The following is a 26,755-nucleotide window of genomic DNA, read 5'->3' as shown; positions in this document are numbered from 1 at the left end:
GGTCCCTATTAGATAAATATATTTCACTTCTCTTAGGTGTCCTGAGCTTTGCTTGTTTTTTTGTTTGTTTTGTTTTGAGATGGAGTCGTGCTCTGTCACCCAGGCTGGAGTGCGGTAGTGCAATCTTGGCTCACTGGAACCTCTGCCTCCCAGGTTCAAGTGATTCTCCTGCCTCAGCCTCCTGAGTAGCTGGGATTACAGGTGCATGCTAGCATATCCGGCTAATTTTTATATTTTTAGTAGAGACGGGGTTTCGTCATGTTAGTCAGGCTGGATCTCCTGACCTCGTGATCTGCCCACCTCAGCCTCCCAAAGTGCTGGGATTACAGGCGTGAGCCACTGCGCCTGGTCGACCTTGCTTGTTATACTTGAACAACTAATAAATGCAAGGATGTCCTATAAAGAAAAGTGGATGATAAGCAATATTTTTCTCTACTACCGAAATAGAAAGAGTTGGAACTGAAGACTCTTTAATATTTCTCCTATCTTCAGCTCTTCTCTGACACTAATAGATTGCCATCAGTGGCAGTAGGAAATGGATACTAGCCTGGCACAGTGGCTAACTCCTATAATCCTAGTGCTTTGGGAAGCTGAGGCAGGAGGATTACTTGAGGCTCGCAGTTTGAGACCAGCATGGACAACATAGCAAGACCACAACTCTTAAAAAACATAATAATAAGATGGGCATGGTGGCATGTGCCTCTAGTCCTAACTACTCAGGAGGCTGAGACAGGAGGCAGGACCAACCAAGCTCAGGAAAACCTCAACGTTGCAGTGAGCCATGATCATGTCAATGTACTTCAGCCTGGGCAACAGAAACAGACTGTCTCAAAAAAAAGAAAAAAAAAAAAAAAAGAAATGGACAATAAATCAAATGTGATTATAGCTGGAGGTGTGAATCACTATGTATCGATATTCAATTAGCATTAACAATGTCTACATCATCATAAAACAAAAATAATTGCATGAAATCCTAGAGAGTTATTTCTTCAGTGTGCCAAAGGTAATCTCACAACTTTACCTATTCTTTTATATATAGGTACTGTACCTGACAAGCTGGATCAAGACCCATTTTTCTTCTGAGGAATTTTTCTACATGTCCAATAGTTGCTTCTCCTGAAACTCGAACAAACTTCTTTTCCAATGGCTACAAAAATAGATAGATAAAACTATTTTTAGGTTAAATATACCTGTACATGCGTGAGATGTATGTATATATATGTGATGTGTAAACATTAAAGAAAATTTTATAGGAAAGATGATTCAACAGACTCTTGAAAAAACTTACTATGAAGCAAGTTAATATACATATCAGAGAAGAAAAATGGAAATTCTGCTTAGCTTTCCCTTTCGGAAAAGTATGTCAACAATTTTTCTAAATAGGCTTGCTGGTTTATTTTAATGTTTCATTGAAAAAACAAAACTCAGAGTAAAATTTATTCATTCATTTCAAGTACTCAACTTACACTTCAAAGACACAGAGAAAACACCCAATACCAAATGTCTAAAACAACTTCGAGGCTGGGCATGGTGGCTCACGCCTGCAATCCCAGCACTTTGGGAGGCAGAGGCAGGCAGATCGTTTGAGGTTAGGAGTTCGAGACCAGCCTGGCCACCATGGTGAAATCCCATCTCTACCAAAAAAATGCAAAAAAAATTAGCCGGGCATGGTGGCATGCACCTGTAATCCCAGCTATTCAGGAGGCTGAGGCAGGAAAATCACTTGAACCTGGGAGGTGGAGGTTGCAGTGAGCCGAAATCACACCACTGCACTCCAGCCTGGGCGACAGAGCGAGACTCCATTTCAAAATAAATATATAATTAAATAAATAAAACAACTTTGTTTCTTCAACATAAAAACCGCAAGGGGCCAGGTGAGGTGGCTCATGCCTGTAATCCCAGCACTTTGGGAGACCGAGGCAGGAGGATCACCTGAGGTCAGGAGTTCCAGACCAGCCTGACCAACATGGAGAAACCGTGTCTCTACTAAAAATACAAAATTAGCCAGGCATGGTGGTGCATGCCTATAATCCCAGCTACTGGGGAGGCTGAGGCAGGAGAATCACTTGAACCTGGGAGGCAGAGGTTGTGGTGAGCCAAGATCGTGCCATTGTACTTCAGTCTAGGCAACAAGAGCAAAACTCCGTCGCAAAAACAAAAAAACAAAAAAACAAAAAAACAAAAAACAAAAAACAAACAAAAACAAAAACAAAAAACAAAAAACAAAAAACTGCGAGGAAGAAAAAACAAGATGGAGGAGGAATGGCAAGACTAAAAAACATTAAGGGTGTAAATGACAAACACATTAACCAATACAATATATGGACCTTACTGAATCCTGATTGAAAAACTATCAAACTATTTTCATGGGATAATGTAGGAAATTTAAATAGTGCATGAATATTTGATCAAGGGATTATCATTAATTTAAAAACTGTAGTATCATTATTATGTTGCCATAAACGGATACTTAACATGAATTTATAATTATTGCAGTAGTGTGTACATGGGAGTTCATTATACTATTCTGCCTACTTTTGTGTAAGTTTAAAAAGTTTCATAATAAAGGGATTTCTTTTTCCTTTTTTTTTTTTGAGATGGAGTCTCGCTATGTCACCCAGGCTGGAGTGCAGTGGCGAAATCTCAGCTCACTGCTAGCTCCGCCTCCCAGGTTCACACCATTCTCCTGTCTCAGTCTCACGAGTAGCTGGGACTACAAGCATGCGCCACCACACCTAGCTAATTTTTTTTTTTTTTGTATTTTTAAAAGAGTTGGAGTTTCACTGTTAGCCACGATGGTCTCAATCTCCTGACCTCGTGATTCGCCCGCCTTGGCCTCTCAAAGTGCTGGGATTACAGGTGTGAGCCACCGGGCCCGGCCAGGGATTTCTTTTTTGAGTGAAAAATAAAAAGATCACTATCTAGACATATGTGGCTGGAATGTGGGATGCAACAGTTTGAGGTGTAGGAGGTGATAAGTAGATGACAGAGTTCGAAAGTAAAAATTAATGCTTACCTAGCTCCTACCTCTCTGAGACAATTAAAGATGCTACGACCTCATGCAAATGAAAAGCTGAAGTAATCAGAACTAAACAGAGTCCCTTTTAGGAAAAGTACAAAGTATTTTTCTAGGACTTACAGACTGGGAGCCTAGAATGGCTACCCAGGGAACCAAGGCACACATTTGTTCCAAGTTACAGCACTCAGCTTTCCTATCTGTACAGTAGTTTGTTTTTAAGAACTTTCCCGACTAAAACTCATAGAGTATATATTAGATAGGTATTTTATTTTTCTAGGTGTCTTGGGCTTGCTTGTTATACTTGAGCAACTGATAAATGGTCTACCCATTATTACCACAGTACAGCATATAGAATAGGTGTTGAGCGTAGGCACTCCAGGCACAGACTACCTGGGCTCAAACTTCCTGGTTCTGCCATTTTCTAATAGTGAATCTTTTTTTTTTTTTTGGTCTTTTTTTTTTTTTTTTTTTTCCTTTTTGTGGAGAACGGGGTCTCGCTGTATTACCCAGGCAGGTCTCGAACTCCTGGGCTCAAGCTATCCTCCCGCCTCTGCTGAGAGCTGGGATTACAGGCGTGAGCCAGCCACCGCGCCCGGCTCTAATAGTGAATCTTTGGGCAAGTTCCTGAACTTGTCTGTGTCTCTATTTGTAAAACAGATAAAAATAGCACCTGCTTCATACATTATGAAAATAAGTTAATGTATGTAAATAACTAGTAAAAATACCTGTCACATAGTAAGCACTGAAGAATTGTAAGTGTTGTGAGCCATTTGTCTCTAAGATTATTTGTATCATTTTGCTCTTTATGTAAAGGAATTTAACTTTGTTTTCTGTTTTTGAGATGGAGTCTTGCTCTGTCACCCAGGCTGGAGTGCAGTGGCGCGATCGTGGCTCACTGCAACCTCTGCCTTCCAGGTTCAAGTGATTCTCCTGCCTCAGCCTCCCAAGTGGCTGGGACGACAGACATGTGTCACCACACTAATTTTGTATTTTTAGAAACGGGGTTTCACTATGTTAGCCAGGCTGGTCTCGATCTCCTGACCTCGTGATCCGCCCACCTCGGCCTCCCAAAGTGCTGGGAATACAGGCATGAGCCACTGTGCCCGACAGATTTTAGCTCTTGAGACGGAGTCTCACTCTGTCACCCAGGCTGGAGTGCAGTGGTGCGATCTCGGCTCACTGCAACCTCTGCCTCTTGGGTTCAAGTGATTCTCCTATCTCAGCCTCCCAACTAGCTGGGACTACAGGCACCTGCCACCACGTCTGGCTAATTTTATATTTTTAGTAGAGATGGGGTTTCATCATATTGGTCAGGCTGGTCTCGAACTCCTGACCTCAGGTGATCCACCTGCCTTGGCCTCCCAAAGTGCTGAGATTACAGGCGTGAGCCACCGCACCTGGCCCCAATTTCTTAAACCCAGTAGAAAATGATTTTATTGTCTTATAGGGCTGTTATTACTAAAAGAGAAAACTAAAACAAAATTTTCATGAAAAAAATATAACCAGTGATGGGCTCAAACAAAAATTCTAACATAAGCATATATATATATATATGTTTTTGAGATGGAGTTTCCCTCTTGTTGCCCAGGCTGGAGTGGAATCATGGGGTCTTGACTCACTGCTACCTCTGCCTCCCGGGTTCAAGAAATTCTCCTGCCACAGCCTTCCAAGTGGCTGGGATTATAGGCGCGAACCACCACACTAATTTTTGTATTTTCAGTAGAGACAGGGTTTCACTATGTTGGGCAGGCTGGTTTCAAACTCCTGACCTCAGGTGATCCGCCCACCTCAGCCTCCCAAAGTGCTGGGATTACAGGCGTAAGCCACCGTGCCCAGTCAGTTTTTTTGTTGTTTGTTGAGACAGAGTCTCGCTCTGTCGCCCAGGCTGGAGTGCAGTGGCGTGATCTTGGCTCACTGCAAACTGCCTCCTGAGTTCACACCATTCTCCTGCCTCAGCCTCCCGAATAGCTGGGACTACAAGCGCCTGCCACCATGCCCGGCTAATATAGTAGAGATGGGGTTTCATCATGTTAGCCAGGATGGTCTCTATCTCCTGGCCTCGTGATCCGCCTGCCTCAGCCTCCCAAAGTGCTGGGATTACAGGTGTGAGCCACCATGCCCGGCCTGTTTTTTTGTTTGTTTGTTTTGAGATGAAGTTTTGCTCTATTGCCCAGGCTGGAGTGCAGTGGTGCAATCTCGGCTCACTGCAGCCTCTCCCTCCAGGATTCAAGCAATTCTCCTGCCACAGCCTCCTGAGTACCTGGCATTACAGGCATGCATCACTATACCAGGCTAATTTTTGTATTTTCAGTGGAGACAGGGTTTCCCCATGTTGCCCAGGCTGGTCTCAACTCCTAACTTCAAGTGATTCTCCCGTCGTGGTCTCCTAAAGTGCTGGGATTACAGGTGTTAGCCACCACACCTGGCCAAGCATATATTGTTTCAACCAGATACATTTTTATATCCCTAAAATGTTTACACCAAGTAAATTACAAACAATGCTTCTATTCAAAGTTTCTACTGAATCTTGGCTTACGTATTAAAAAAAAATTCAACAGCTTTATTGAGATGTAAATTCACATACCATTAAATTCACCCTTTAAAGTGTACAATTAAACGATTTTAGTGTATCTACAAAATTTTGCAACCATCACTGCTATGTAATTTCAGAATATTTTCATTACCCTAAAGAGAAGCCTGGCTGGGCAAGGTGGCTCATGCCTGTAAATCCCAGCACTTTGGGAGACTGAGGAAGGTGGATCACCTGAGGTCAGGAGTTTGAGACCAGCCTGGCTAACATGGTGAAACTCCATTTCTACTAAAAATACAAAAAATTAGCTGGGTGTGGTGGGGCACACCTGTAATCTCAGCTACTTGGGAGGCTGAGGCAGGAGAATTGCTTGAACCCAGGAGGCAGAGGTGGCAGTGAGCCCAGATTGTGCCATTTCACTCCAGAGTGGTTGACAGAGCAAGACTCCGTCTACAAAAAAAAAAAAAAAAAAGAAACCTGTACCTCTTGGCAGTCACTCCCCATTGAGCCTCTTCCCCAAGTCTCTGCCAACCACTAATCTGTTTTTTGCTCCTGTGGATTTTCTTGTTCTGCACATTTCAGATAAATGAAATAATGTAATATATGGATGGCCTTTTGTGACTGGCTTATTTTCCTTAGCAACATGTTTTCAATGTTTACCCATGTCAGACCATGTATCAGCACTTCGTTCCTTTTTACTGTCAAATAATACTCTATTATATGGAAGTAGAACATTTTATTTATCCATTCATCAGCGAATAGGTTATATACGTTGTTTTCAATTTGGGGTTATTATAATGTTTTTTGAGATGGAGTTTCGCTCTTTTGCCCAGGCTGGAGTGAAGTGACATGATCTCAACTCACTTCGCCGAGTTTTCCACTCTCCCGGTTCAAGTGATTCTCTTGCCTCAGCCTCCCAAGTAGCTAGGCCTGGCTGATTTTTGTATTTTTAGTAGAGATAGGGTTGTGGCATGTTGGCCAGGCTAGTCTCGTACTCCCGACCTCAGGTAATCCACTCACCCTGGGCTCCCAAAGCACTAGGATTACAGGCATGACCCAATGTCCCCAGCCCAATTTGGGGTTATTATTTTAAAAAGTATATTTTTCAAATCAAATCCAAATAATGTGCATACAATGTAATTAACTTATATGTCCCTTGAGTTACTTTTATCAATAGGTTTCATCTGTAGGTTTATTCTTCATCTCTTTCCTTTTTAATTTATTTGCTGAAGAAACAGAATTGGTTGCCATGTAGTTTTCCACTATCTTGATCTGGCTTATTATATTCCTACAGTTCATTTAATACATCTTTTTTTTTTTTGAGACGGAGTCTTGCTGTGTCGCCCAGGCTGGAGTATAGTGGCGCGATCTCGGCTCACTGCAAGCTCTGCCTCCCAGGTTCACACCATTCTCCTGCCTCCACCTCCGGAGTAGCTGGGACTACAGGCACCCGCCACCACGCCTGGCTAATTTGTTTTACATTTTTAGTAGAGACAGGGTTTCACTGTGTTAGCCAGGATGGTCTCGATCTCCTGACCTCATGATCCGCCCACCTCGGCCTCCCAAAGTGCTGGGATTACAGGCATGAGGCACCGCGCTCAGCCTAATACATCTCTTTGTACCCTGTATTTCTTATAAATTAGTAATTAAACCTAGAAGCATAATCACCTTCCAATATGTTTTGGCAAGAACACTTCAAGGTGGTATTGCTATCATGTTTTTTTTTTTTTTTTTTTTTGAGACGGAGTCTGGCTCTGTCGCCCGGGCTGGAGTGCAGTGGCCGGATCTCAGCTCACTGCAAGCTCCGCCTCCCAGGTTTACGCCATTCTCCTGCCTCAGCCTCCCAAGTAGCTGGGACTACAGATGCCAGCCACCTCGCCCAGCTAGCTTTTTTTTGTATTTTTTAGTAGAGACAGGGTTTCACCGTGTTAGCCAGGATGGTCTCGAACTCCTGACCTCGTGATCCGCCCGTCTCGGCCTCCCAAAGTGCTGGGATTACAGGCTTGAGCCACCGCGCCCGGCCGCTATCATGTTTTTTCATGTGTGAGAATCACAACTATATATTCTGGGTTGCACATGTGTTTTTGAGGAAGCAGTAGACTAATATTTTATCTTTTCTTTTTTTTAAGACAGTCTTACTCTGTCACCTAGGCTAGAGTGCAGTGACACGATCACAGCTCACTGCAGCCTCAATTTCCTAGGTTCACGTGATCCTGCCACCTTAGCTTCCTGAGTAGCTGGAACTATAGGCCCATGCCATCATGCAGAGCTAACATTTTTATTTTTTATAGAGACAGGGTATTCCTATGTTGTCCAGATTGGTCTTGAACTCCTGGCTCCAAGCAATCTTCCTACCTTGGCCTCCCAAAGTACTGGGATTACAGATGTGAGCCAACGAACCTGGCCTAATATTTCAATTCATTCTCTAGTTCTTTCTTCATGAGGTTTTAAAACTCTGTTGGACTGACTACTGCAGGTTATTAGACAGACATCTTCAGGGAACACTGGTAGCATATATCCCTGTGCTTAAACCATACAAAAACCTATCTGCCACTATCCCACCCACCACATGGCTATGAGAAATTCCTAAAGCTAAACACCACCAGTTTGATGTTTTACAACTTAGAAGAGGTTCAACGCTATCAAAAATCACAGGGATATATGATCGGATGTAGTGGCTCACACCTGTAATCCCAGCACTTTGGGAGGCCCCGGTGGGTGGGTCACTGGAGGTCAGGAGTTTGAGAATAGCCTGGCCAACATGGTGAAACACCGTCTCTACTCAAAATACAAAATTAGCCAGGTGTGGTGGTTCATGCCTGTAATCCCAGCTACTCAGGAGGCTGAGGCTGGGTTCAAGAATCGCTTGAACCCAGAAGGCGGAAGTTGCTGTGAGCCGAGATTGCGCCACTGCACTCCAGCCTGAGCGACAGAGGAAGACTCCGTATTAAAAAAAAAAAAAAAAATTATGGGGACTTAAAACTGCATTCCCTCTATCACATCAGTCTCTGAGATACATGTATAATATGCTTCATCCAGAGAATTACCTATCTATTCCTATGCTTTAATTCATGTCTCTGAGCTAGTGTGTTCATAAAACAGTACAGTATATCCAACCAGGTATAATTCACCTAACTTTCAGTACAGACTCGACAAAGTCACTGAAAATCTAAACAGATCAAAGTCACCTATTCCTTGTATATTTACCTCCCAAGTAACTATAAGGTCTGATTTACCCCTTTTTAAAAAGTTACCTTTTCCTGATGACTCACATTATAGTAGTAACACTGTATACAATGGTACCTGTGATTTTGGAATCTTAAATCAACTCTGAACTTAAATATGTTACAAAGGAGTTCATTCTTACCTCTAAAACTTCAGTGAATAATTGAAGTAACAAGTAGGGCAAGATAACTTGAGCAAAAAATGTTACATGCAAATAAAATTTTAAGCTCACATTTAACTCAAAATGCCAACTATGCAAAAAATGCTTTGAGACATTTTTTATCACCAAATTAACATAGCATTTGGATTTAGTTTTAAAAAGTATTCACTTAATTTTCCTTAGACTACTATTCTGAATGAACAAATCCCTACTTAATAACTTTTATTCATAAATCTATAAAATATTATTAAATGTACTTCATATTTAAATAACTTCTTTATACAATCTCCATTTGGTTGCTAATGTGACTCGAATTTGTGTGCTAGAGTCCTCTTGTGAAATGAATGAAAAAAAAAAGTAAAATACCTTAAAATGTCCCGTGCCTTCATTAGCACTGAAAAATGAGAGCAAAATTAATCAATATTTAATACTTTAAGCTACATGTTTAACCATAAAACAACATATATATTTGAGAAACATCAATTCATTGTAATTCTAAAACACGGTCACCTGAAGTTTTATGAAATAAACAAATGTAATTGTCATTTCTGCCACCTAGTGGTTAAGGCAAAGGCAGTTTTATGCAGTACTTTACACTACTTTCTATACTTAATTTTAGAAGTTAAAAGTATATTCTTTGTTATTTGATGGAAAATATGAGAATTTGCTTATTTCTTCCAGCTTTATTAGGGGATAATAGACAAATTAAAATTGTGTATATCTATAGGTTTTAAGATGCATATATACCATAAACTAATAAAATCAAGCAAATTAATATATTCATCAGCTCACATACTATTTTACTGTAGTGAGAACATTTAGGATCTACTCTTATCAATTTTCAAGTATATAATACATTATTAACTGTAGTCGTCATGATGTACAATAGATCTCTAGGAAAAAGTATATTCTTAAATATTAGATTCCCCCTCACCCCGCATTTAGCATCCTAACATTTTACAGCTTAAAGTCTGATTTCATGTTTGTTTTTCTTTTAATCATAATTAATGTGATTTTTCTCTCTATAGTGATGTTTACAATACAAAATTTCTTACAAGAAGGCTGCTCTGCTTCTTATTGCTTTTCTTGCAGAATAATTACCTGGACATAATTTTACTGTTTCCTTTTCACCTAGAAGCCTACAGATTTCTTGGTTAAATTAATTACTTTTAAGCCATGCAGGAGACAAGGGAGATCTAACTTTTTGTTGAGAAAGTACTATGTGCCAGGCACTGAATTAGGTATTCATATATTGTGCATGTTTTTCATTTAGTTCTCACAATAGCCCTACAAATCAGGTATTAGTACCCCTTTCTACAGATGAAAAAAAATTAAGCTCACAGAGGTCATAACTTGCTTTGGGTCACACAGAGCTGGTAGGTAATAAAACTGAAATTCAAACTCAGGTGTGCCTATCATCAAAGCCAATATTCTTTCTTCCTTATGTTGTGAAGATTAGACAAGTTCACAATTGCATCATCTCCCAAGTATTCTTCTTCTTTCTTTTTTTTTTTTTTAAAGACATAGGATCTGCTCTATCACCCACGCAGGAGTGTAGCAGCTCACTGCAGCTTCAACCTTCTGGGCTTAAGTGAACTTCTTGCCTTAGCCTACCTGAGTAGCTGGGAGTACAGATATGTGCCACCATGCATGGCTAATTTAAAAAAAATAAAATTAAGAGATAGGGTCTCACTATGTTGGCCAGGCTGGTCTCAAAACTCCTGGCCTCAAGCCATCCTCCTGCCTTAGCCTCCCCAAGTACTGGAATTACAGGTGTGAGCCACCTAGACTCCAAAGCACTCCAGCCTGGGCAACACAGCAAGACTCCATCTCCAAAAAAAAAAATTTTTTAAATAAACCTATAGATGATTTTATATATTATATCAATATATAAATATAAACTGTAAATCTGTAAATATACATATAAATATAAAATATACACATAAATAGAATGCTAAATTATCATATTATCTTAGAGTTATAAAATAAAACATCCCATTCATTATAAGAATTCTCTCTGTAGAATACATGGTACATGGGTATCAGCTTCTGCCTGAATATCAAAAGACAGCTTAACTGACAAGTCAGCAATTTCATTTGTGGGGGACTTTGTTAGAAATTGCTTGCTTGTGGCCGGATGCAGTGGGTCATGCCTGTAATTGCAGCACTCCGGGAGGCCGAGGTAGGTGGATTACATGAGGTCAGGAGTTTGAGACCTGCCTGGCCAACATGGTAAACCTCCGTCTCCACTAAAAATACAAAAATTAGCCAGGCATGTTGGCACATGCCTACAATCCTAGCTACTCGAGGGGCTGACGCAGGAGAATCACTTGAACCTGCGAGGCGGAGGTTGCAGTGAGCCGAGGTCGTGCCACTGCACTCCAGCCTGGATGACAGAGCCAGACTCCATCTCAAAAACACACAAAAAATTACTTGCTTCCACTTAAACATGCTTCACCCAGTAACATATACCTAGTAGTCATAGTTTTGTCTTCTGATATTGTGAATCAGACCAATTTTTCTTTTATTTGGTAGCCCTTTAAAGATTTTAAACTAATTTGAGGGACTTACCACTGCTTTATTTCCAAATGAAGTATTTTTGTTCTTTCTGCTACCACATAGGACGTATTTTCAAACTTTTACCATTCTGGTTATACCTGTTTACCAATATCTCTCTTAAAATATGGTATCCAGAGCTGAACACAATACTCTTGTTGGACTAAGGCAGTATAGAGTGGCATACTACTCTCAGGTTTACTAAACACCACTGAGCTTAAAATGGCATTAAATTTTTGCTGTATCACACATCTCGTAAGACTCCATTTTCTTTGGTATGCAGGTGTATGTATTATAGCACCATGGACCACTTAACCTTTATTTTTGAATGACCTTGCATTATTTTAGTAGTCATATTGATAATTTAGACTTAAGAATATCATATGTTGATTCTTACAACAATCCTTTGAGTTGCTATTGTAATCTCCAGTTTAGAAATACAGAAACTGATCAGTTCAGAGAAGTTACATCCCAGGGGTTACCTACCCTGAGTTAGTCTTCAAGACCTATACTCTTTTGACATACCATGCAGTCTGTCTTGGGTTATTTCTTTTTATAATCTACTTTATATATAGAAACTATAGAACAAAAAGGGTAAGAGACTATCTTAAGATCATAAAGCCAGGCACGGTGGCTCACGCCTGTAATCCCAGCACTTTGGGATGCCGAGGTGGGTGGATAACCTGAGGTCAGGAGTTTGAGACCAGCCTGACCAACAAGGAGAAACCGCATCGCTACTAAAAATACAAAATTAGCTGAGCATGGTGGTGCATGCCTGTAATCCCAGTTACCCGGGAGGCTAAGGCAGGAGAATTGCTTGAACCCAGGAGGCAGAGGTTGCAGTGAGCCGAGATCATGCCACTGCACTCCAGCCTTGACAACAAGGGCAAAACTCTGTCTCAAAAAAAAAAAAAAAAAAAAAAAAAAAAAATTGGTCAGGCGCAGTGGCTCACACCAGTAATCCCAGCACTTTGGAAGGCCAAGGCAGGCGGATCATGAGGTCAGGAGATGGAGACCATCCTGACTAACATGGTGAAACCCCGTCTCTACCAAAAATACAAAAACATTAGCCGGGCATGGTGGCAGGCACCTGTAGTCCCAGCTACTCCGGAAGCTGAGGCAGAAGAATGGCATGAACCCGGGAGGCAAAGCTTGCAGTGAGCCGAGATCACGCCTCCAGCCTGGGCAAGAGAGTGAGACTCCATCTCAAAAAAGAAAAAAAAAGACCATAAAACATGCATACCCTGTTGGGCGCAGTGGCTCACGCCTGTAATCCCAATACTTTGGGAGACTGAGGTGGGTAAATCACCTGAGGTCAGGAGTTCGAGACCAGCCTGGCCAACATGATGAAACTCCATCTCTACTAAAAATATTAAAAACTCAACCGGGCATGGTGGCATACACCTATAATCCCAGCTACTCCGGAGGCTAAGGCAGGAGAATCGCTTGAACCCCAGAGGCAGAGGTTGCAGTGAGCTGAGATCGTACCACTGCACTCCAGCCTGGGCAAAAAGAGTGAAACTCCGTCTCAAAAAAAAAAAGCATACCCAATTTAGGGGAGAAATCTAATTTCATATTCCAGTAACTGAAAAATTAGTGCAGAGGCTGAATCCACCTCAATGTTTTTCCTCCTCCAAGTCAAGCAGAGTCAAGCACTGAACCAAATTGCCTTTGTGCTTCCATCAGACTAAAACTCCCCTTGTCCTGTCATGAAAACAGTTTCCTACGGGTTACTCCCAATAGCCTAACTTTTGTGGTAACATAAATGCTTTTCCACGTAATAAAAAGTTAGGGTGAGGTGCAGTGGCTCATGCCTGTAATCCCATCACTTTGGGAGGCCTAGGTGGGTAGACTGCTTGAGCCAGGAGTTCAAGACCAGCTTGGGCAACATAGTAAAGTATTAGCTGGGCATGATGGTGTGTGCCTATAGTCCCAGCTGCTCAGGAAGCTGAAACGAGAGGACTGCTTGAGTCTAGGAGGCAGAGGCTGCAGCAACCCAAGATCGCGCCATTGCAATCCAGCTTGGGCAGCAGAGAAAGACCCTGTCTCAAGGAAGAAAAAAAAAAGATAAAGGACCATATTATGAGGTACACTGAATACCCATCATAATCAACAATTTCTAAGATTCAATTTTTATTTACACAGCAGGACCTTAATATATACCTTACGAGGCTGGGTGCAGTGGCTCACGCCAGTAATCCCAGCACCTTGGGAGGCCGAGGCAGGCGGATCACGAGGTCAGGAGTTCGAGACCAGCCTGGCCAACATGGTGAAACGCCATCTCTACTAAAAATTCAAAAATTAGCTGGGCGTGGAGGAGGGCACCTGTAATCCCAGCTACTCGGGAGGCTGAGGCGGCAGAATTGCTTGAAACCGGAAGGCGGAGGTTGCAGTGAGCTGAGATCGCGCCACTGCCCTCCAGCCTGGGCAACAAGAGCAAAATTCTGTCTGTCTCAAAACACAAACACACACACACACACACACACACACACACACACACCCCTTATGAGGCCAGGTGCAGTGGCTCACGCCTGTAACCCGAGCACTTTGGGAGGCTGAGGCAGGCAGATCATGAGGTCAAGAGTTCCAGACCAGTTCGAGACCAGCCTGGCTAACAGGGTGAAACCCTGCCTCTACTAAAAATACAAAAAAAAAAAAAATGGTGGTGTGCGCCTGTAATCCCAGCTACTCAGGAGGCTGAGGCAGGAGAACTGCTTGAACCCAGGAGGCAGAGGTTGCAGTGAGCCGAGATTGTGCTGCTACATTCCAGCCTGGGTGACAAAGCAAGACTCTGTCTCGGGAGAAAAAAAAAAAGGAAAAAAAAAAAAAATATATATATATATATATATATATATAAATATATACTTTACATAATATACCTTATGAATAAACAAAAGGAATTTATTCAAGGTTATAAAGCTAGAAAACAGCAGAGCTAAGACTTAAATCCAGATCTCCAGATCTCCTATTCCAAGGTAGTGCTTTTTCCTCTACGGCAGGGAATGTGTTAATAATGGAACAACTTTGGTAATGGTAATGACTGCCTTGAGCATTGTGGTCAAGTCTCACTCAGGAAAGCCTGCTATGATTAATTATTGATTTCTGCTACAAGTAAAGAAAGAAGAAATGGTGGCACACCCATCACTTGTTTACCATCGTTGTATTACAACATCTGACTTTTCAAAAAAGGTATAAAAAGTGGATCCAAGTTCTTGCTGTGGATTAGTGGAAAATGTTACATTTCTCCAAAATAATTTTTTTTGAGACAGGGTCTTGCTCTTGTCACCCAGCCTGGAATGCAGTGGTGCAATCAAGACTCACTGTAGCCTCAAACTCCCAGGCTCAGTCGATCCTCCCCATCAGCCTCCCTAGTAGATGGGACTACAGGTGCACGCCACCATGGCCAGTTAATTTTCTTTTTGTATTTTTTTGTAGAGACAGGGTTTTACCATGTTGCCCAGGTTGGTGTCCAGCTCCTGGACTCAAGCAGTCCTCCTACCTCTGCTTCCCAAAGTGCTAGTATTACAGACATGAGCCATCATGCCTGGCTCTCAAAATAATTTTTAAAAAATATAATTCCTTAAGTTGGGTGCGGTGGCTCACACCTGTAATCTCAGCACTTTGGGAGGCCAAGGTGGGCAGATCACCTGAGGTCAGGAGTTCAAGACCAGCCTGACTGACAATGGCGAAACCCTGTCTCTACTAAAAATAGAAAATTAGCCGGGCATGGTGGCAGGCACCTGTAACCCCAGCTATTCGGGAAGCCAAGGCAGGAGAATCACTTGAACCCGGAAGGTGGAGGTTGCGGTGAGCCAAGACTGCGCCATTGCACTCCAGCAAGGGCAACAAGAGTGAAACTCCGTCTCAAAAAAAAAAAAAAATTCTTTTAATTTTCTTTTTTCTTTTCTTTGAGACGGAGTTTCGCTCCTGTCGCCCCCAGGCTGGAGTGCAATGGCGCTATCTGGGCTCACCACAACCTCTGCCTCCCGAGTTTAAGTGATTCTCCTGCCTTGGCCTCCCAAATAGCTGGGACTAAAGGTGCGCACCACTATGCCTGGCTAATTTTTGTATCTTTTGTTTGTTTGTTTTTGTTTTTTCAAGACGGAGTTTGGCCCTTGTTGCCCAGACTAGAGTGCAGTGGCATGATCTTGGCTCACTGCAACCTCTGCCTCTTGGGTTCAAGTGATTCTCTTCCCTCAGCCTCCTGAATAGCTGGGATTACAGGTGCACGCCACCACATCCAGCTAATTTTTTTTTTTTTTTTTATTTTTAGCAAAGACAGGTTTCACCATGTTGGCCAGGCTGGTCTCCAACTCTTGACATCAAGTAATCTGTCCACCTCGGCCTCCCAGAGTGCTGGGATTACAGGCGAGAGCCACTGCATCCGGCCAATTCTTTCTAATCTTCAAATTTTAATTAGCTAGTCATTAAAAGATACTACTCCAGCCTTCTTTTGATTAGTATGAAAACAAAACAAAAGTCACACTGTCACATGTGTAAAAATTCAAACACAATGGCAAGTAAGACTTTTTCCCATCCTAGAGTCATAGACTCCAGTGCCGCCTTCTAGGGACATTGCCATTAATATGTTCTATTTTTTTGTTGTTGTTCCAGCAGAGTCTTTCTCTGTCTCCCACGCTGGAGTGCAGTGGCACAATCTCAGCTCACTGCAACCTCTGCCTCCCAATTCAAGCAATTCTCCTGCCTCAGCCTCCCAAGTAGCTGGAATCACAGGCGCGTGCCACCACACCTAGATAATTTTTTACGTTTTTGGTAGAAACAGTGTTTCACCATGTTGGCCAGGCTGGTCTCAAACTCCTAATCTCAAGTGATCCACCCACCTCGGCCTCCCCAAGTGCTGGGATTAAAAGAGTGAGCCACTGCACCTGGACTTTTTTTTTTTTTTCCCAGAGTTTCACTCTCATTGTCCAGGCTGGAGTGCAATGACATCTTGGGTTACTGCAACCTCTGCCTCCCAGGTTCAAGTGATTCTCCCACCTCAACCTCCCAAGTAGCTGGGACTACAGGCGCCCGCCACAACACCTGGCTCATTTTTGTATTTTTAGTAGAGACAGGGTTTCATCATGTTGGTCAGGGTGATCTTGAACTCCTGACCTTAGGTAATCTGCCCGCCTTGGCCTCCCAAAGTGCTGGGATTACAGGCATAAGCCACCATGCCCGGCCGATATGCTCTTATATGGCCTTTCAGGAATGGTCTGTGCACATAAAAAGTATATGTGTACGTGCATATTTTCCACCATCCTCTTTTTAGAAAACTTAAGTAAGCACATGGTACGTGTGGTTGCCTTTCTGCACCTTGCTTTTTCCCACTTAATACATCTTGGAGATTATTCCACATCGTCACGCACATCGCACATATAATAATATTAGCGCATATTCATGTATGGGCATACCATTATTTAACCTACTCCCTTATAGAGACATAAATTGTAACACTCTTTAATAATAGAAATTGCTGGATTAAAATTTGGAATTACATGATTTCTTCTAATTTTTCCAAAAGGATCTTTATGTCATTATCATCAACTACTACTATGGGCTTCTTGGGGACATAAGAAATGTCTCTTGCCTTTTAGGGGTTCTTAATATCAGCTGAGAGCACGAAGTGAATATACAAGGAGATAAATACAACAAAGCACACGCTAGATAATAAATGATACAAGCAGCCCAGAGTTATAAAGAGATGACTGAGAAGTAAAATAGTCAACAGTGATACAACATGAGAAATCTAGATTTTTCCAAGAAAGGCATTTTAGTTTACTGTGCCAGCCAGTTATGCGTTTGAAAACTACAGTTTGATACATGCCAACTCTGGGACCATAACATTGCTGCACTAAAATGGAGTACACCATATGGTACAGTGTATGAAAGAAGCCATTTAATCTAATTAGAAAAGTATCTAGCTGGGCACGGTGGCTCACTTCTGTAATCCAAACACTTTGGGAGGCTGAGGTGGGTGGATCACCTGAGGTCAGGAGACCAGCTTGGCCAACATGGCAAAACCCTGTCTCTACTAAAACTACAAAAATTAGCCAGGCGTGGTGGTATGTGCCTGCAGTCCCAGCTACTCGGGAGGCTGAGGCAGGAGAATCCCTTGAACCTGGGAGGCAGCGGTTGCAATGAGCTGAGATTGCGCCACTGCACTCCAGCCTAGGCAACAGAGTAAAACTCTGTCTCCAAAAAAAAAAAAGAAAGGAAGGTATCTAACTAATTTGGCAAAATCAAGTAAAGTTGAAGAGGAATACATACCCTAAGACTGAGTAAAACTACAAGCGTGGAGAACTATCTATCTCATATATACACAGGAGATACATATGCATATGTTTACAGCAATATTGTTTATAATAGCAACAAGTAAATAAACCCACAAACCTGGAAACAACCTAAATATTCAACAGAACAGGAAAAGATAAGAAATAATATATTCATTTTAATGGAATGCCAGATAATGGTAAAAATGAATGAACTAGAGCTATATATTTCAATAGGGATGAATCACACAATACTGAGTGAAAAGTATACCATTTCAAGTTTGGCAAAAACAATGCTACATACTGGCTCAGGGATAGATATACAAGTGGCAACCACATGAAAAAAAAAGGCATGGGAATGACAAACACTTTTTTTTTGTTTTTTAGACAGAGTCTCACTCTGTCACCCAGACTGGAGTGCAGTGGCACGATCTTGAGTCACTTCAACATCCGCTGCCTGGTTTCAAATGATTCTCCTGCCTCAGCCTCCTGAGTAGCTGGGATTATAGGCACCTGCCACCATGCCTGGCTAATTTTTGTATTTTTAGGAGAGACAGGGTTTCACCATGTTGGTCAGGCTGGTCTTGAACTCCTGAACTCGTGATTCGTCTGCCTCAGCCTCCCAAAGTGCTGGGATTACAGGCGTAAGCCACCATGCCCAGTCTTTTTTTTTTTTTTTTTCAGACGGGGGTTTTGCTCTTGTCGCCTGGGCTGGAGTGCAATGGCATCATCTTGGCTCACTGCAACCTCTGCCTCCCAGGTTCAAGCTATTCTCCTGCCTCAGCCTCCCGAGTAGCTGGGATTACAGATGCCCGCTACCATGCCCAGCTAATTTTTTTATATTTTTAGTAGAGACGGGGTTTCGCCGTGTTAGGCTGGTCTCAAACTCCTGACCTCGGGTGATCCACTCACCTCAGCCTCCCAAAGTGCTGGGATTACAGGCGTGAGCCATCACACCCGACCCTTTATACCTTTTTCTAATTATTTCTAATATTCAATTATTTCATAATTCTCAAAGGGGATGTCAGAAAAACTTGATTTTACCTGAGTTCAGAACGATTTCCTGTTAGGACTTTTAACATTCTTTAAGTTAAAAGGCAGATTTTTAGGGTACTCACCCAATGAACTCCAGTAATAAAGACATATCAAGTTCTGGTGGAATACGAAACACTGATTCTAGGACTTTTTTAGATCTTCCTTTGCTTGAAGGGACTGGTTGTGGAACAGCTATTTAATAGTTAAACAAAAATGTTAATTAAGAATAAAAATGTCATAAATTGAGATCTTTGGAAAAATAACTACACAAGTATTGTAACTATGTTGAGTATTTAAAAGATCATAAAGCACTCAATCTCCCTGTCTTTAATGACATCAGCTAATCTGTCAAAGCCAGTGCAATGAGAGGGAAGCCTGGGACCACTCCACAATGGAAGGCAAACATGTGGCGGGCTTATTAGGGCTGCAGAGAGAGCTCATCAGAACAGCAACATGTGTAGACAACCCTGCATAAGCACTACCATGTGCCAGGGCTCATACTTAGCACTTCACATGCATCATCTCATTCATCCTTACTATAGTCCCATGATATAGGTACCAGTGCTACTCTTTTTATTTCCCTTAACTAATAAAGAAACTGAGATGGCCAGTCACCATGGCTCATGCCTATAATCCCAACCCTTTGGGAGGCTGAGGTGGGTGGATCACCTGAGGTCAGGAGTTCGGATCAGCCTGGCCAACATCGCGAAACCCCATCCCTACTAAAAATACAAAAATCAGCCAGGCATGGTGGCGTGTGCCTATAATTCCAGCTATTTGGGAGGCTGAGACACGAGGATCGCTTGAGACTGGAAGGTGGAGGTTGCAGTGAGCCAAGATCATGCTATTGCACTCCAGCTTAGGCGACAAGAGTGAAACTCGTCTCAAAAAAAAAAAAAAAAAAAAAAGAAACTGAGGCTTAGAGAGAATAAACAATATGTATAAGGTCACCCAAGTAACTAAGTCAAAGAACCAGGATTTAGGCTAACCAAGGTGGTTTACCCCTGTAATCCCAGCACTTTGGGAGGCCGAGATGGGTGGATCACTTGAAGTCAGGAGTTTGGAACCAGCCCGGTCAACATGGTGAAACCCCATCTCTACCAAAAATACAAAAAAAATTAGCCAGGTGTGGTGGCACATGCCTGTAATCCCAGCTACTCCGGAGGCTGAGGCAGATGAATTGCTTGAACCTGGGAGGCGGAGGTTGCAGTAAGCCAAGATCACGCCACTGCACTCCAGCCTGTGCGGCAGAGCGAGATTCCATCTCATCAAAAAAAAAAAAAAAAAAAAAAGCCAGGCACGGGGGCTCACGCCTGTAATCCCAGCACTTCGGGAGGCCAAGGTGGGCAGATCACCTGAGGTCAGGAGTTCAAGACCAGCCTGACCAACATGGAGAAACCCCGTCTCTATTAAAAATACAAAATTGGCCAGGCACAGTGGCTCAAGCCTGTAATCCCAGCACTTTGGGAGACCGAGGCGGGCAGATCACGAGGTCAAGAGATTGAGACCATCCTGGCCAACATGGTGAAACCCCGTCTCTACTAAAAATACAAAAATTAGCTGGGCGTGGCGGCAGATGCCTGTAGTCCCAGCTACTCAGGAGGCTGAGACAGGAGAATCGCTTGAGCCCAGAAGGCAGAGGTTGCAGTGAGCCAAGATCATGCCACTGCACTCCAGCCTGGTGACATCTCAATAAATAATAATAATAAATAAAAATACAAAATTAGCCAGGTGTGGTGGCGCATGCCTGTAATCCCAGCTACTTGGGAGGCTGAGGCAGGAGAATTGCTTGAACCCGGAAGGTGGAGGTTGCAGTAAGCTGAGATCACAGCATTGCACTCCAGTCTGGCAACAAGAGCAAAACTCCATCTCAAAATAAAAAGAACCAGGATTTAAATCCAAATCTATTTGACATCCATTCCATGACATTATATCATCATAAAAACTAACACTGGAACAGTTACTGTGTGCCAGGCACTGTTTTAAGTGCTTATATTACTCAGTATTTTTTTTTAATGAAGTGGTATGATTATCACCATTTTGTAGATGAAGAAACAGATATTTAAGTATGTAACTGGCTTGGCTTAAGTTATACACCTCACAAAATGGCAGGGCTAGGAACAAACTCAGAGAATCTAGCTCCACAGTCTGCAATCTCTAATTTTTATAAATAAATTGGATTACATACAGCATTATCTTCAAAATCTCTCTGATCATATAACAAGCTAACCCCAAAAGGAACTTCAAAGGGCACATATTTCATTGTTAGTATTCTTTAATCTATAAGTACATTATAGTATACACCCAAACTTACCAGGTTTAGGTACTTCTAGACCTCTTTCTTTATAGAAATCATGCATTTGCTTTTTTTCTCCTAAAAAATGATAAAACACAGACTAAATTATACTGAAAATGTAACTAGTAGAGTCAGAGATTCTGGGATTCACAACCATGTAATAAAAGAAACTTACTTTCCTCTAGATTGATCACTAATTTGTACACTATGTCTTGTAACTGTCGGTCCAACCTAATAAAAGGAAAGGATGGAGAATACCTCAGAATTCAGAAAAATGCATTTTGGTACAGAGTGAGTTAATTGTGTTTTCTCTTGAAAGCAGGTATCTTCTTTCTCAGAGGTGAGTTACTTTTAAGTAGAATTTACAGTTCCTAAAATATAACTCACTCAAGAAAACCTTAAGTAAATATATGCAATCATAAGTATTCACAGATTCTTGAATGGGTAACTAAACTGTTTCATGTGCATTGATTTCTGTGTGTGTGACAAGGTCTCACTTTTGTCAACCAGGCTGGAGTGTAGTGGCTCAATTGTGGCTCACTACAGCCTCTACTTCCTAGGCTTAAGTGGATTTTCCCACCTTAGCCTTCCAAATAGCTGGGACTAAAGGCATGTGACACCACGCCTTGCTAATTTGATTTTATTCCCTTCATAAGAATACGAGTTGAGGGCAGAGACTGTATTTTGAACTTCTATCATCTGCAAAGCACTCCTGTGTGAAGGTAGTAAAAAATCAGTAGTATATGTTGAATAAATACCAGTAATCTACTGTTAGTACTTTTCCTCTCTTAAGAAACTGAGTATGAACTGGAAATTTGATTAATAAGCCACAATGAGCTATGACAAATGGGCTTTACTAAAGAGGCCAGTTGTTTCAGGTATTACTTCTAAAAAAACAGAATTTGGAATACCTATATACTGGAAATGAAAAGCCTAAACTAGCCTCATTAACCTGAATGAGTGATGATGGGATTAAAATTCTCAGGAAGGAGGCCTGTGCCTCTTTTAAGTCCTCAGCAGATATTACAGTGCCTGGTACATAGTAAGTGCCCAAACATATTTCTTAAAAGAATATGTAGTTCCCTTTTAATTTTTAGAGAGGTCAAGAATTTTTTTTTTTTTTTTTTTTGAGACATTCTCCTCACTCTGTTGCCCAGGCTGGAGTACAGTGGCACGATCTTGGCTCCTGCAACCTCTGTCTCCCAGGTTCAAGTAATTCTCCTGCCTCAAGCTCCCAAGTAGCTGGGATTACAGGCATGTGCCGCCACTCCTAGCTAATAGTGGAGATGGGGTTTCACCATGTTGGCCAGGTTGGTCTTGAACTCCTGACCTCAAGTGATCCACCCACCTCAGCCTCCCAAAGTGCTGGGATTATGGCGTTAGTCGCTGAGCCCATCCTGAGAGGTCAAGAATTTATTCCAACTATATAACTTCAAGCTTTCAGAAAAAGTATATTTAAAATACAATTGTAACTTATATATTCTTCTTACCTTATGTTATAAAGAGGTTGTGTCTGATGTACTACTATATTGCATTTTGGACATCTGTTGCTGTAGTAAAAATGTCTTACAATGCAGCTTTTACAAACTGTTGAAAAAGAAAATGTTGAAGTCAGGATGCTTTGAAGACATTTCAAAAACTGAAAAATTATTCAGAAATGTGACCAGTATGCTTACAGGTATGAAGACATTCTGTAATGGTAGTTGCATCTATTAAGTAACCTTTGCAAATGGAACACAAGATGTATGGGGTCAGCTCAGAGAGATTAATCAGGCGCTGCAAATACAATGGAAACAGTTTTAAAATACAAGTCCTTGCCTTTTTCATTTTTTTTTTTGAGATGGAGTCTCACTCTAGCCCAAGCTCATTGCAACCTCCGCCTACTGGGTTAAAGCGATTCTCCTGCCTCAGCCTCCCGAATAGAGGGGATTAGAGGCGCGCACAACCACGTCTGGCTAATTTTTGTGTTTTTAGTAGAGATGGGGTTTCACAATGGTGGCCAGGCTGGTCTCGAACCCCTGACCTCAGGTGATCCACCGGCCACAGCCTCCCAAAGTGCTAGGATTACAAGCGTGCGCCACCGCGCTCAGTCCACCTTCCGCAAAACCTTAAACCATAATCTCAAAATGTCTGGCCGGGCGCGGTGGCTCAAGCCTGTAATCCCAGCACTTTGGGAGGCCGAGACGGGCGGATCACGAGGTCAGGAGATCGAGACCATCCTGGCTAACACGGTGAAACCCCGTCTCTACTAAAAAAAAAATACAAAATACTAGCCGGGCGAGGTGGCTGCGCCTGTAGTCCCAGCTACTCGGGAGGCTGAGGCAGGAGAATGGCGTGAACCCGGGAGGCGGAGCTTGCAGTGAGCTGAGATCCGGCCACTGCATTCCAGCCTGGGCGACAGAGCGAGACTCCGTCTCAAAAAAAAAAAAAAAAAAAAAGTCATGGCAACATGGAAATATTTACCTCCAAACCATTAAAATACCGCTGAAAGTTACAATAATAACACAATATAAATTATTGTTTCTTTCCTTTTTTTTTTTTTGAGAGGGAGTCTGGCTCTGTCGCCCAGGCTGGAGTGCAGCGGCAGGATCTCGGCTCACTGCAATCTCCGCCTCCCGGATTCAAGTGATTCTCCTACCTCAGCCTCCTGAGTAGCTGGGATTACAGGCGCGTGCCACCACGCCTGGCTACTTATCGTCATTTTTAGTAGAGACGGCGTTTCATCGTTTTGGTCAGGCTGAACTCCTGATCTCGTGATCCACCCGCCTCGGCCTCCCAAAGTGCTGGGATTATAGGCGTGAGCCACAGCGCCCAGCCAAATTACTGTTTCAAAAGGATCTTTACACCGGGCACGGTGGCTCATGCCTGTAATCCCAGCACTTTGGGAGGCTTAGGGGGGCGGATCATGAGGTCAAGAGATCGAGACCATCCTCGCTATAACGGTGAAACCCGTTTCTACTAAAAATAAAAAATGTAGCCGGGCGTGGTGGCGGGCGCCTTGTAGTCCCACCTACTCCAAAGGCTGAGGCAGGAGAATCGCAAGAAACTGGGAGACGGAGTTTGCAGTGAGCTGAGATGGTGCCACTGCACTCCAGCCTGGGCGACAGAGCGAGACGCCGTCTCAAAAAAATACAAAACGAAATTAAAAAAAGGATCTTTGCTGCCCAGTAAGCAGTAGCTTCAATAATTATTTACAGGACAAGCTACATGGCTCACGTCTGTAATCCTTTGGAAGACCAGAGAGGGAGAATCACTCGAACCCAGGAGTTCGAGAACAGCCTGGGAACATAGGGAGCCCTCCACGCTAAAAGAAAAAAAAAAAAAAAAAGTTTAATTAGCCCGGCGGGGTGGCGCGTGCCTGTAGTCCCAACTACTCCGGAGCCTGAGGCGGGAGGATCGCCTGAGGCCAGGAGTTGGAGGCTGCAGTGAGCCATGGTCGCGCCACTGCACTCCAACCTGGGCGACCCTGTCTCAAAATAATTGTGATTATTAACAGGACGAATGAGTCGGACTCGCAGAGCCTAAGTGACCTGCAGGAACCTCACAAAATAAGCGGGTAAAGACCCGGGCCGGGCCGCAGGCCTGTCGGCGCCACACGCCTAGGCAGCCGGGGCCGGGGTCGGGGGAGGTCGGCTCCAGTGCTCCGGGCGGCAGTGGCGCACTAGGATCGGGCCCACACTCGGCCGACGACTGCCAGCTACGTCCCTGACGCCGCTTGAGCCCGGAGGGGTCGCGCGGGGGCTCTAAATACCTCCTCCTCGTCCTCCGAGTCCTGCCGGCCTCCCTCCAGCCTCAACGAGAAGTGACTCATGTCCTCCTCCTCCTCTTCTTCTTCCTCCTCCAGCTCCTCTTCTTCTTCCAACTCGTCGTCCTCGTCCTCGAAACGGCCTCTGAAGCGGCCCAGGCTGCGCTCCGGCTCCAGCTCAGGGGGCCGAGAGCCGGAGCAGCCGGGAGCTCCCGTCTCAGACACAGGCGCCGGTCCCTCCTCACCCGCTGCGGGTGCGGGGGTGAGGGCGGGCGGGGAGGCGGGAGGCGGAGGCGGCAAGGCTGCAGCTCCATCGGCTTTGGCAGCGTCCACGCTGCCCGCCGTCACCACCGCAACCCCCTCCATAGTCAGGAAAGACACCAGGCCAGACGAGGCGAGGCGGCGGGAGAGCGCGGGAGTTCAGCCGGCCTCGAGCGCCCCCACTGCGCAGGCGCGGCAGCCTGAGGTGCCCGCCGGGAAATGTGGTTTAGCGACCTTCACCTCCGCCGGGCGCAAACCCCGCAGCTCCTGGGCAGGCAGCGGGGCTAGCGTGCCGCACCTTAAAAGAATCTCACCAAATTTTCCCCTTGGAAGGGGACGCTCTCTTCGCCGCCTTTTAAAACCAACAAAATTGCTACCGTTCCAAGCAACAATATTCCGTTTGCATCATCTAATTCACAGAGCACTGAACTAGGTAGCATATGATGTTGCATTACAAATAATAATCATTTCCATTTGAGTACCAATTATGCATTTCTTCTGTGGCAAATCACGTCCATCCAAGATTATTTCCCTTAGGAAGTATGAAGTTCCTATTCTGAAGTATGTACGTTTATTTATTTCAAGGAATTATATAGTGTATTGATACAAGATGAAATTCTAATCACTACTCAAACATCATCCATGTAACCCCCATCCCATAAAGCCCATTATATTGAATTCAAAAAACTTTTTTTTTTTTTTTTTTTTGAGACTTAGTTACACTCTTCTCGCTCAGGCTGGAGTGCAGTGGCGCTCACTGCAACCTCCGCCTCCCGGGTCCAAGCGATTCTCCTGCCTCAGGCTCTCAAACAGCTGGGACTACAGGCCCCCGCCACCACGCCCAGCTAACTTTTGTATTTTTAGTAGAGACAGGGTTTCACCATGTTGACCAGGCTGGTCTCAAACTTCTGACCTCAGGTGATCCACCCGCCTCGGCCTCCCAGTGTTGGGGTTACAGTTGTGAGCCAGCGCTCCAGGCTCAACAAACATTTATTGAGGGCCTATTGTAGCAGAAACTCAGACCCACCCAGGTACACCCCACCCCATTGCCCAATTTTATTGAGAGGTTTGGAATTGACTTAACGTTATCCTTGCTAGTGCGGGCGCGGTGGCTCATGCCTGTAATCCCAGCACTTCGGGAGGCCGAGGCGGGCGGATCACGAGGTCAGGAGTTCAAGACCAGCCTGGCCAACATGGTGAAACCCTGTCTCTACTAAAAATACGAAAATTAGCTGGGCATGGTGGCGCGTGCCTGTAATCCCAGCTACTTGGGAGGCTAAGGCAGAAGAATCGCTTGAGTCCGGAAGGCGTAGGTTGCACTGAGCCGAGATCACGCCATTGCACTCCAGCCTGGGCTACAGAGCGAGACTCCGGCTCAAACAAAACAAAACAAAACAAAACAAACAAAAAACCCAAAAAACCGTTATCCTTGCTAAGATAATGCCAGCTAATGTCAGGATGCCTGCAAGCCAGATTCGGGAAGTCAAATGCTCCTAATCAAATAATGCCTGCAAAGTCACATTTAAGAGCTGAATGTGACCAGGCACAGTGGCTCCCACCTGTAATCCCAGCACTTTGGGAGGCCGAGGCAAGCAGATTACCTGAGGTCGGGAGTTAGAGACCAGCCTGACCAACATGGAGAAACCCCATCTCTAC

General features: G+C 43.6%; 1 protein-coding gene across 1 annotated transcript in view; it reads right to left on the bottom strand.

Moving 5' to 3' along the window:
• Positions 1-25,287, bottom strand: part of PCGF6 (polycomb group ring finger 6) — a 49,151-nt gene extending 23,864 nt beyond the window's left edge. Inside the window, exons 1-8 of the mRNA XM_010356194.1 lie at positions 24,845-25,287; positions 22,770-22,869; positions 22,584-22,680; positions 21,269-21,324; positions 21,112-21,171; positions 18,881-18,989; positions 9,301-9,328; positions 1,049-1,147 (exon numbers count right to left, since the gene is read on the bottom strand). Coding sequence (XP_010354496.1) covers positions 1,049-1,147; positions 9,301-9,328; positions 18,881-18,989; positions 21,112-21,171; positions 21,269-21,324; positions 22,584-22,680; positions 22,770-22,869; positions 24,845-25,204 — 909 coding nt within the window. The 5' untranslated portion in view covers positions 25,205-25,287. The remainder of the gene's footprint in view (positions 1-1,048; positions 1,148-9,300; positions 9,329-18,880; positions 18,990-21,111; positions 21,172-21,268; positions 21,325-22,583; positions 22,681-22,769; positions 22,870-24,844) is intronic.
• Positions 25,288-26,755: the final 1,468 nt, after the last annotated feature.

The sequence above is a fragment of the Rhinopithecus roxellana genome, chromosome 11 (assembly GCF_007565055.1).
Source record: "Rhinopithecus roxellana isolate Shanxi Qingling chromosome 11, ASM756505v1, whole genome shotgun sequence".
In the NCBI taxonomy this organism is placed as follows: Eukaryota; Metazoa; Chordata; class Mammalia; order Primates; family Cercopithecidae; genus Rhinopithecus; species Rhinopithecus roxellana.
The sequence above is the reverse complement of the archived record's forward strand: the minus strand, read 5'-3'. Positions and strand labels throughout refer to the sequence as shown.